Source organism: Physeter macrocephalus, chromosome 5 (genome assembly GCF_002837175.3).
Source record: "Physeter macrocephalus isolate SW-GA chromosome 5, ASM283717v5, whole genome shotgun sequence".
Classification (NCBI taxonomy): Eukaryota; Metazoa; Chordata; class Mammalia; order Artiodactyla; family Physeteridae; genus Physeter; species Physeter macrocephalus.
The window spans coordinates 100,233,543-100,245,243 of record NC_041218.1 but is presented as its reverse complement, the minus strand read 5'-3'; the positions used below and the strand labels follow the sequence as shown (position 1 = coordinate 100,245,243).

The 11,701-nt window shown below is 54.3% G+C and overlaps 2 protein-coding genes across 10 annotated transcripts in view; one reads left to right on the top strand and one right to left on the bottom strand.

Moving 5' to 3' along the window:
- The window catches only part of RAMP3 (receptor activity modifying protein 3), a 56,453-nt gene that overhangs the window by 40,978 nt on the left and 3,774 nt on the right, over window positions 1–11,701 (bottom strand). For 6 of the 9 annotated variants that reach the window (XR_008617500.1, XR_008617501.1, XM_028490241.2 and 3 more), the window contains exons 2-3: window positions 11,575–11,675; window positions 10,992–11,162 (exon numbers count right to left, since the gene is read on the bottom strand). Coding sequence is in view for 5 of the 9 variants with exons in the window: in XM_028490241.2 (XP_028346042.1) it covers window positions 10,992–11,162; window positions 11,575–11,588 (185 nt within the window). In the remaining 4 variants the exon portion in view is untranslated. Of the gene's footprint in view, window positions 1–3,995; window positions 4,452–10,991; window positions 11,163–11,574; window positions 11,676–11,701 lie in introns of those variants that run through there. The other 3 variants (XR_008617504.1, XR_008617503.1, XM_028490243.2) reach the window with 3 other exon arrangements.
- LOC102980748 (whey acidic protein-like) lies at window positions 4,520–6,675 on the top strand. Its single transcript, XM_028490246.1, is given in 5 exon segments — window positions 4,520–4,808; window positions 5,326–5,466; window positions 5,841–5,867; window positions 5,870–5,998; window positions 6,492–6,675. Coding segments are annotated over 5 exon segments (624 nt in total). The 5' UTR covers window positions 4,520–4,534; the 3' UTR covers window positions 6,545–6,675.

Sequence of the window (11,701 nt, the reverse complement as noted above, 5' to 3'; positions counted from 1 at the left end):
TCAGCCATAAAAAGAAACAAAATTGAGTTATTTGTAGTGAGGTGGATGGACCTAGAGTCTGTCATACAGAGTGAAGTAAGTCAGAAAGGGAATAACAAATACAGTATGCTAACGCATATATATGGAATCTAAAAAAAAAAAAATGGTTCTCATGAACCTAGTGGCAGGACAGGAATAAAGACGCAGACATAGAGAATGGACTTGAGGACACGGGGAGGGGGAAGGGTAAGCTGGGCCGTAGTGAGAGAGGGGCATGGACATATATACACTACCAAATGTAAAATAGATAGCTAGTGGGAAGCAGCCGCATAGCACAGGGAGATCAGCCTGATGCTTTGTGACCACCTAGACGGGTGGGATAGGGAGGGTGGGAGGGAGACACAAGAGGGAGGGTGTTTGGGGATATACGCATACATATAGCTGATTCATTTTGTTATACAGCAGAAAGTAACACAATATTGTAAAGCAATTATACTCCAATAAAGATGTAAAAAAAAAAGTTTATATAGTGGGAACATATCTCAACATAATAAAGACCATATATGACAAACCCACAGATAACATCATACTCTTTTCCTCTAAAATCAGGAAAAAGACAAGGTTGCCCTCTCTCACCACTTTTATTTAACATAGGATTGGAAGTTCTAGCCACAGCAATCAAACAAGGAAAAGAACTAAACTGTATCCAAATTGGCAGGGAAGAACTAAAATGGTCACTATTTGCAGATGACATGACACTCTACATAGAAAACTCTAAAATACCAAAAACTCTTAGAACTAATAAATGAATTCAGTAAAGTTGCAGGATATAAGATTAATATACAGAAGTCTGGTTGCTTTTCTATACACTAATTATGAACTACAAGAAAGAGAAAGCAGGGACTTCCTTGGTGGCACAGCAGTTAAGAATCCACCTGCCAATGCAGGGGACACGACTTAGATCCCTGGTCCAGCAAGATACCACATGCCATGGAGCAGCTAAGCCCATGTGCCACCGCTACTGAGACTGCTCCCTAGAGCCCATGTGCCACAACTACTGAAGCCCACGCACCTAGAGCCCGTGCTCCACAACGAGAAGCCACCACAATGAGAAGCCCGCGCACCGCAACAAAGAGAGGTCCCTACTTGCCGCAACTAGAGAGAAAAGCCCACACGCAGCAACAAAGACCCAACACAGCCAAAAAGAAAAAAGAAAAAAAAGGAAAGAAAGCAAGAAAACAATTCTGTTTAAACTTGCATTAAAAAGAAAAAAATACCTAGGAATAAACTTAACCAAGGGGGTGAAAGACCTATACTCTGACAACTATAAGACGTTGAAGAAGAAAACTGAAGACAATTCAAAGAAATACAAAGACATCCATGTTCATGGATTGGAAAAATTAATACTGTTAAAATGTCCACACTACCCAAAGCAATCTACAGATTTAATGCAATCCCTATCAAAATACCCATGACATTTTTCACAGAACTAGAACAAGTAATCCTAAAATTTATATGGAACCACAAAAGACCCCAGAATGCCTAAAGCAATCCTGAGGAAAAAAAAAACAACAACAAAGCTAGAGGTATCATGCTGCCTGACTTCACACTATACTACAAAGCTACAGTAATCAAAATAGTATTATACTGGCACAAAACGAGACACATAGCTCAATGAAACAGAATAGAGAGCTCAGAAATAAACCCATACACTTATGGTCAATTAATCTACAGCAAAGGAGGCAAGAATATAGAATGGAGAAAAGACAGTCTCTTCAATAAGTGGTGCTTGGAAAACTGGAGAGCTACATCTAAAAGAATGAAATTAGAACATCTTCTTACACCATATACAAAAATAAACTCAAAATGGATTAAAGACCTAAATATAAGACTGGAAACCATTAAATTCTTAGAAGAGAACATAGGCAGAACACTCTTTGACATAAATCATAGCAATATTTTTTGAATCTGTCTCCTAAGGCAAAGGAAACAAAAGCAAAAATAAACAAATGGGGCCTAATTAAACTTAAAAGTTTTTGCACAGCAAAGGAAACCACTGCCAAAATGCAAAAACAACCAACTGAATGGGAGAAAATATTTGCAAATGATATGACCGATAAGGGGTCAATATCCAAAATATATAAGCAGCTCATACAACTCAACATCAAAAAAAATTTAAAAACCCACAATTTAAAAACAGGCAGATGACTTGAATAGACATTTTTTCAAAGAAGACATACAGTGGCCAATAGGCACATGAAAAGATGCTTAACATCACTAATCATCATAGAAATGCAATCAAAACCACAATGAGATAGCATCTCACACCTGTCAGAATGGCTATCATCAAAAAGACAAGGCCCTGGGAGTCGCTCCTATTTACCAAGTTACTATGTCCTGGCCTCTGAATGTTAGAGGCAGATGCAGATAGGTACAGCCATAAAGATAGATAGATACACAGATAAAGAAGACATACCCCCTGCCCTCATAGTTAGGAAAACAAGCACTAATTGTGATGCAGTGTGATAAATGCAGGGTTCAGGCCACGTGGTGCTAGAGGGGGCAGGCTGACTGGGCGTGATGGGGTCGGAGAGGCTCTCACACTGAGGGGAACCAGGCAGCGTTGGGGAGCAGGAGGCCGAGCCAGGGGAACAGGATGAACAGAGGCAGGAAGAGGGCTACCAGCCAGGGGCTGGAAGGTGAGCGCTTCCGGACATCTGCACCCACCCTGTCCCCGCAGTGAACCAAGGGAAGCTTGCAGCGTGCTTGCTCTCAGAACAAGTTCCGGGACGTGAAACCATGTTTGCGTGGGCTCTGTGTGCAGACACTGCCTTTCAAAGCCAGGTTTGATGTCCCAGAATGAACCAGAGCTTGAGAGCTGAGAAGGACTTGCAGAAAGTAGAAAGCCACTTCGAATCCAATGAATGTTTCCCTCTAAGAGCTCTAGGGAGCAGCTTTTATGGGGAGTATGAAGACATGAGGACCGTGAGAGTACCTGTTTGTTTGTTTTTCCATAGCTTCAGAATTTGAATCTCCCTTGCTTCCCCTAAAACCCCTGGCACCTCTAGCCTGGCCTGATTCCAGCAAAGGTCAGGTCTGTCACTGGCCTTGGCTGACGGGCACTTGTGTCAGAGAAGAGTTATCACAGTCAGCTTGGGCTATCATATCTGAATAGCACAGAGTGGGCAGCTGGAAGTCCAAGGTCAGGGTTCCAGTGAGGGCTTCATCCTGGCTTGCAGGCTGCCATCCTCTCACTGGGTCCTCAAGTGGCCTTTCCTCTGTGCATGTGCATGCAGAGAGAGAAACAGAAAGAGGGTGTCTCTCCTCTTCTTATAGGGCACCAGACCCTATGACCACAGGTCCCATAGCCCAACGGCTGTGTCCCAGGGAGCCAGAGGCTGGCGACTCAGTGTGAGGCCACAGCCCCGTGGCCTGAGTTCCTGCTGTGGTCAGCCTGGCCTCAGACCCAGCATCTGAGCCAGGAGGACACTGAGTCCTCCCGGCCGTGGTGTAGGGGGAGGGACAGAGAACAGGGAGAGAAAGGTCAGCAGGGCCAGCCAGTGAGTGACCGTGGCCTGGCCACCCCTCACTGCTCTGAACCTCAGTACCCCGCTCTGACCTGTGCACTGCATTCTTCTCAGGCTGCAGGAGGGGAAACAGCCAAAGGCGGAGCATCTTGTGAGCGGCCAGTGTGAAAAGGCACCAGCAGGTAGCAAGTCGCCACTGGCCAGGACTCCAGACCCCCATCCCTGAAGGCCGGCACTGGCCACCCCGGGAGGGACCCGGGCTGAGGTCCGAGAACTCCACTGAGGGGTCCTAGGGGCTGAGACGGCACTACATGGGGCCTGGGGTCAGGGAGAGCCAGGGGGACCTGAGCTGCCTGTCGAAGTGGCAGTGTTCCCGGCTAAAACATCTGGAAATGTGAGTACCCAGGGAAGCACTGAGGGGCTCTGTGTCAAAGGTCAAGAGGCCCCAGGCCAGGCAGAGTACAGCCTGGACCAGGGGTGGGCACTGACCATCAGCACACGTGGTCACCCCGGGGCCACCTTCCCTGTCCAGGCCCTCAGGGCAGAAGGGTGAAGGAAGTCCCCCGAGAAGGAGGGGCATGTCTCCTGGCACTGGTCCCGCTCACAGGGCACAGGCGGGCCCTGCTGGGAAGAGGCCTTCCCAGTGTCCACCCTGCGTAGAAACAGCCCTGACACTGCCCTTGCCCCTCCCTTCCTCGGATGCCCGACATTCTCTGCACAGAACATGCAGCCCATAAACTCAAGACGGCCTGTTCTTGCTGTAGAACGTTCAGGAAAAGACAAAAAGACACCATGGGAGAAATAAAATGCCCTCCCAGATACCCCTGCACCTGGGCTCCTCCTCCTTCTCCGTTACCTGTGGACCGTGTGCTGAACTGGACCCGTGACTCCCTCTCCCGGGAGGGCACCCCCACGACCACGGAAAACAACGCCATGTTGTGTCGTTGTGGATTCTATTTCTTTCTTCGTCTGCCCTTCATTTTCTTAATTCTCAGAGTAAACACGCATTATTTTCAAAGTGGAAAAAAATGGTCCACCTTATTAGGAATTCTTTTTTTGTTTACAAATGTGGCCCAAGGCAGCAGCTGCCCAGTCTGGGGTCTGTCCAAGACGGAAGCCCCTCGGTCCCACTGGGGCAGAGCCAGCCGCCCGCCCTCCCTCCCTGCCATGCTCCTCCCCCCGCTGCCTCCTTTAAAGGTGCCCCAGGGCCACCCGCCACCACGCGCTGTCTTGCCAGCCTGGCCCTGACCCTGCTCGCCCTGAAGGCTGCCCTCACGCTGGCCCCGGCCCTCACCTTGCCAGGTAGGCCCAGGAGGGTCGTCTGGAACTCCCTCCCCTCCAGGTGCGCCCCTGAATCACTGCCAGACCTGGCAGTTCGGTAACTGGGACAAGAGGAGAGAACGCGGGAGGCACACCCCGCGGCGGGGTGTGTCAGTGACAGCAGAAGAGTGGGGTACTGCCCAAAGATGCCCGTGTGCTGGGGGACTAGAGCCACAGGGCCCAGGCCACTGTCCCAGGGTGAAAAGTGACCGGGCAGCTAACTGGGCATGGGGGCAGCCTGTTCTGGCCCCTCAGGGTCTTAACTCCACCTCCTGCAGTGCGCCTGAGGCCTTGTTTCCTAATTTTCACAGCTGACTCACACTTTTGTCAGCCATGTCACATTTCTGGCAGATGTTTTCTTTCCTAGAAGCAGAGCGCTGGGCTGCTGGGGACCCGCCTCTCCGTGGTTCTGTTCTTGCCCCACCTTGTTTTCCCCTGAGGAGCCCCAGGGGAGGCGGGACCCGGCCACCCCCCACCCACCTGCCCATCCTGTGTGCAGGGCAGGCTGTGTGCCCAGAGCTCAGCTCCTCCTCCGAGGATTCCGGCACAATCTCCTGTGTCAAAGATGAGAACTGTCCCCAAGGCACCAAGTGCTGCGCCAGGAGCCCCTGCAGCCGATCCTGCGTGGTCCCCCTCATAGGTAATGCCGCTGTCCCTGCGCCCCAGCGGAGCCCCATCTGGAGGGAGGGAGGGACCAGCTTTGTCAAGGGTCCCCTTGGGCAGACACTCCACACCCCGCTCTCAGTGAACCCCCCAGCGACCCCATAAAAGCCCGGCCATGACACCGCTTCACCTGCTGAACCCCCCCGAGGCCCAGCTGAGGCTCACCCACTTCCTCCCAACATCACCAGTGCCTGGCTCAGCGATCCACGAGGGCTGCTGTCTCCCTCCCAGCCTTCAGGCTCCAGGCCACCAAGCGGGGGGGCGGTGAAGATTGGAGGCTGCCAGAGACCAGCAGTGGGGCGGCCCCAGCAAGCCAGCGGGAGATGAAGGCCTGGCCCGCCTCTCCCCCAGTGCCTGTTCCAAAGGCTGGCCGCTGTCCCGGGTGCAGGCCCCGCTGGCCCCAAAGCTCTGCCTAGAGAGAAACGAGTGCTCCAGGGATGACCAATGTATGGAGAACCAGAAGTGCTGCTTCAGCTCGTGTGCTATGAGGTGTACGGTCCCCGCCACAGGTAAGCATCCCGGAGACCCCGCCCTCAAGACACCTTCCCGAGACACTGCCCTGGGGATGGTGGACTTGGCTTCTCCCTTTGCCTCCCCTGACCTTGGGGCCTCCGCAGGTCCCGGAGGGTAGTAAGACACAGGAGAGGGCGGGGGCTCAGGCAGCAGTGACCCAGGGCTGCAACAGCTGCAGGCCTCTGCAGGCACTTGATGCCGCTGGGTTAGAGAGTGGGTCTCAGGCTAGCAAAAGGGGCTCAGAGGAACACTTGCTTGGTGGGACTTGGTCCAGCCGGGCCCACCTGCAATGCTTGTGCCTTTGCCACTTAATCTGGGGAGGAGCTCTGGGTTAGGAGCCCAGAGACATGGTTCCCAGATAACAGTCCCTGCCAGCTGTGACCTTGCCTTCCTGCTCACGGGCGATAGTGAAGGCCTGAGACGGTAGGTGTGGAGGGCTCACTGGCCGACACACAGCATCCCTCCCTCCCCTGCCTCCACCATGACCAGGCTCCACCTCCTCTGGGGCCTCCGCGTCCCCTGCAGAGGACTCTCTCCAGTGAGGAACATCCCTGAGAGCCCCTGGCTGCCAGGAGTGACCGGTCCAAGTCCTCTCAGCCAGAATCTTCTCTCTTGGATCCAGTCAGCCCAAGATGCCTCCTACCTGTTGCTAATAAAAACCCACTCGGCTTCATGTCTCTCTGTCCTCTCTCTGTCTGTCCTTGGCACCTACCGGCGGGGTGGGGGGGGACGAAGCACACACGCCTTGCCCCCGGGAGCTCCCCAGCAGGCCTGGAAGCTCCTGGAAGAGCCAGGCGCTGGGAGCTGGGGGCCCTGGTGGCGTCTCTGGGCTGGGAGAGGCCCCCGGGGTCTGAGCCCTTTCAGAGGTGCCGCTGCAGGGGGCTCAGGAGCTTGAGCAGAGCCTGCAGCAAGGGCCTGGGGCTCAGCGGCTGCCACACCTCGCTGGCCTTGACCAGCGTAGGGGACACACAGAGGGCAAGGCCTTAGAGGCTGTGCCTCGAGCAGCCTGGTTTAGAGCCTCCAGTGACGTGTGCATACCCCACCCCTCACCCAGTGAGTGTCTTAGAATTCATTTCAGCTCTGACAAAACCAGCCAGAGGGAAATCCCTCTGGTCCAGGGATTAGGGCTCCACACTTCCACAGCCAAGGGCACGGCTTCAGTCCCTGGTCGGGAAACTAAGATCCCACAAGCTGTGCAGTGCAGTGCAGCCAGAAAAAAAAAAAAACTACCCAGAGTTCAAGTCAGGCCTCACGTTCAAGGGCTCAGTCCCATAAGGCACAGGTCTCCAACCCCCGGGCCACAGACTGGTACCAGTTCGCAGACTGTTAGGAACTGGGCGGCACAGCAGGAGGGGAGTGGCGGGCAAGAGAGTGAAGCTTCATCCGATGCTCCCCCATCACTCCCCGTCGCTCCCCCATCGCCCCCCATCGCTCCCCGTCGCTCCCCCATCGCTCCCCATCGCTTGCATTACTGCCTGAACCATCCCCCCAACCGCGGTCCATGGAAAAACTGTCTTCCACAAAACCGGTCCCTGGTGCCAAAAAGGTTGGGGACCACTGCCCTGAGGCTACAAATTCAGGGGTTCCCAGAACCCCCACAGATTCAATAATTTGGTAGAACGACCACAGACCTCTGAAAGCACAATACTTATGTTATAGTTCTATTATAGAGGATACAGACCACGAACAGCCAGATGAAGAGACACATAGGATGAGGGAGTGGGAGGGGGATACAGGAACCTCTGTCCCCGTGGGCTCAGGGTATGCCACCCTCCCAGCACATTAACCATCACTAGCCCAGAAGATCCCTGAGTTTCTGTGTCCAAAGGCATTCTTGTGGGTTCTTTGATAAACATTATGAGGAACTTCCCTTGTGGTCCAGTGGTTAAGACTCTATGCTCCCAAAGCAGGGGGCCCAGGTTCGATCCCTGGTCAGGGAACTAGATCCCGCATGCCGCAATTAAGAGCCCACATGCCGCAACTAAAGATCCCACACACCACAACGATGATGATCCCACGTGCCGCAGCTAACACCCAGCACCGCCAAATAAATAATTTTTTTTAAAAAAAGCATTACAAGGAAATCATCAGCAATCGGTGATTAACTCAATCCCCAGCCCTCTAATCACACGGTAGCACCCTCCACGCCTAGAGTCACCTCATTAGCATAAACTTGGGTATGGGAAAGGGCCTCATTACAAATAACAAAAGGAAATTGTAAGGAAATTGCTATCACTCAGGAATTTGCAAGTTTTTGAAGCTGTGTGCCAGGGACAAAGACCAGATTCAGTTTTTATGGCACCAGAGTGTGCAGCCCGGTTTTCGACACCTACAGTCCATGTGAGCAACTTTCAGTTCTTTAAACACCTACACCCAGGCCAATTTGCCACCTCAGGTGGCTCAAAGTGCAGCTTAGCGCGCTTCCCAAAGTACGGCCCACATCGGGCAGCAGCATCACCTGGTGGTGTCAGACGGCTCCACCCAGACCAGACCCACTGGGTCAGAAAGGCAGGTGGGGCCCACCTGCTGTTTTCAGCAGCTCCAGGAAGTCAAGGACTGCTGGGTGAGGCTGCAGGGCTTCCTGATTTCAAGGTGCCCCCGAATCTCCAGGAATCTTGCCAAAATGCAGATTCCAATTCTGGAGGTCTGGAATTCTGCATTTCTAGCTGCTCCCAGGGGAGGTAAAAAGTAAAAACGGAAAGAAGGCTGGCCTTCCAGGACTGGGGCGTGTTGGGGACCGGCTGGTGGGAGTGGTGTGTGGGCGGCCATGTTGGAAGGTCCTGAGTTGGGTAATGCACAGCTGGGAGCACAGTGCAGCGCCAGAGAGGAGGGGCTGCAAGAGGACGCATGGGAGGGAGGCCTGGGTGCTGGGCAGGTAAAGGGCCATTGCAGGGTGTGAGAAAGATGGGGCTACAGGTCCTGAGGGAGCCACACCTACAACACAAAGGGACTCACAGTGCGGTGCTATTGTACCTCCAGGATGCCCGGAGGCTGGAGGACAGTGGGCACACCCTCCCACACCCCTGCCTGTGCAGGTGCCGGAAGAGCTTCTGGGGAGAGAGGTGAGTCTGAGATGGAGCTGAGCCCCTCGACGGGGCTGCCGCTCCTGCCGGGGCCCAGACCCAGGAAAGATCCCCGGCGGGCCTTGAGCCCACCCTGACTGGAGCTTAGAAGGAACGGCGGGGGGCCGGGGGGGCTCACCAGCCTCCCCCCACCCCCGCCATGCTGAGGACTCCTCCCCTGCAGAGAATGCTCATCACGCCCCAGTCTCTGCATTAACCACGTGTCCAGCTTCTGTAAACTTGACGTTCTAACATCTGTCCTACATGCATACACTGGACACCTTGATGATATGCCTGACTCACCTTGCTCAGCCTCCTGCCCCCCACACCCCTCCTTGGGGGTGCAAAGTAACCAATCCGGAGGCCACACCCCCACCACCTCGTCTAAGGGGTCTTATACTCCTGGTCACTCTCCCAGTGCAAGGCCAGGGACCACACCACTAGGGGGAGCCCCTCCACCCCAGAGTCCACTGACATTATTCACACTAGCCGGTCCTAATAAGCCTGTTCATCCTGCCTCTCCAGCTCCTTCCAAGGAAACCACAGTAAAGGCTCCTACCCACAGTTTCTCCCCACTCCTGCCCCCCACCTCCCCACCTCCTGGCTGACCCTGTGCTTCCCCGTGTGGCTCTTCGTGGAGGGATGTGCCTCCTTCTCCTGGGAACTGTTAATGATAAACTATCTTCACTGGCAGTCATCTCAGATTTTCTATTAACAGGCTATATTTTAATAGTCACTTTCAGGGTCTGGATATCCATCCCAGAGAGACCCAGGGGCTGTGAAGGGAGTTCTCTCCCCACTGCACCACCTCTCGATGCTTGCTCCCAGCAGCCCACCCCAGAGCTCCCAGCACCCTACTAGGCTAATCCCCTAGCCCCACCATAGCTCTATCACCCCTGCAATGCCCAGAGAGGCCGCCCCCTGCAGCACAGGTACTCAGTTCCTACAGACCCCAGAGCAGGAGCCCAGGTGGAAGGCAGGAGAGGCTGTAAGAAGGGCCCTGTCAGTACGGCTCAGTGCCTGGCCCACAGGCTGCCACCACCAGGCCCCACTCCATACACTATACTGTGCACTTCTCCACCCCGCACCAGGAGGGCTCTGCAAGACTTGCTGGTGGACAAGGTAGAAGGCTGGAAGAGTCATTCCATGGGCTGTGGGCCCCTGGAAGCCGGCCGTGTTCAGGATTCGGGAGGGCAGAAGGTCCACCACCCTACCCCAGCTGGAAGGGAGCCCCCGGCCAGGATGGAGCGGCATGGGGAGGTCTGGATGGCTGTAGGAGACCTGAGTGCTCACTCTCCATGTGCCCTTGGGCTGTCCTGCCCTCCCTGGGCCTCAGTTTCCTGTACACAGAGAAGGGCAGAAAGGACATTTTATGTGCCCAGCAAGAGCTGGGGCCAGGCTGACTTTGGGACAGCCTCCAGGTCTGATTCCTCCTCTTACTCGGGGGTCTGGAGACGCATTAATGCTACCAGGCCCTGAGGGAAAGTCTCCTCCTGAGCGGAAAGCCCTTGGCCACGTTTGTCCAGGGTCCCCAAGGCCACCCCCCAGGTTCTGTGATTCTCCAAAAGGACTCAGCATAGAGTCACAACCATGGCTAAGATTTATTCTAACAAAGGAGACAGAGCAAAACCTGCAAAGAGAAAAAGGCACATGGGGTGAACTCTGGAGATGAGTCATGAACTTCTAGACCTCTCCCCACAGAGTCACCCTGGAGGCACTGAATTCCCTGGCAACAAGCTGGAACCACTGGCATGAAGCATCTACCAAGGAAGCTCATTAGAGACCGCGCATCCAGGGGTTTTATCAGGGGCTGCTCTCGTAGGCACCCTCTGCCCAGCGTGTACCAAAATTCCAGACTCTCCGAGGGAAAGCAAGTGTCAGCACAGCACACTACTTGTCCAGTTTGGGCACAGGGGGCTACTCTTACCATAGCGGGAAAGTTGTTGTCAGTGTAGGGAACTGTTTAGCAGCCACGTTTCCAGACACCAGTGGAGGGCCAACCTGGCCAGCAAGCCCGTCAGGACTGGCAGCCTCGGATGTGCTGTGTCGGGGCTCTTCTGTGCACCAGGGCTTCTGGCAGGTTGTGGTTTGAGTCCACCTGGGGAAAGAGAGTGGGCAGGTTAAGGACAGAGTGATCAACCATCCTGGTTGGCCTGGGACTGGGGGATTTCCCTTGATGGGGACTTCCTGTGCTAAAACCAGGACCATGGTGGGCACACCAGGATGGCTGCTCATCTAGCTGAGGCACAATTTCAGGAGAGAAGACGCTGTTACCAGACGGTGGTAGCAAGAGTGCGAGGCTCAGCCTGGAAGGAGGCAGAGGGGAGGGAGGGAGGGTATCCACGTGGGGGCCTTATCCAGAGGGCTCCCGACAGAGGCCCGTATCCCTGCATCCTGACCACACATCCTGAAGTAGCACTTTGACAGACCTGGAGACTGAGCCAGGCAGGTTCAGTACCCGGCCCAGGTTACAGGGTGGGCGGGTAGTAGGACCAAATTGGTACCCTAACCTCCTCACGGTCATCTGTCAGCTCATCTGGCCCTGATTCCAGCTGGAATGGGAACAGGTGTTGGCGAGGCCCCACACCTCTCTGCACCTCAGTTTCTCCATCTGAAAGCAAGTGTGTTGGATGAGAA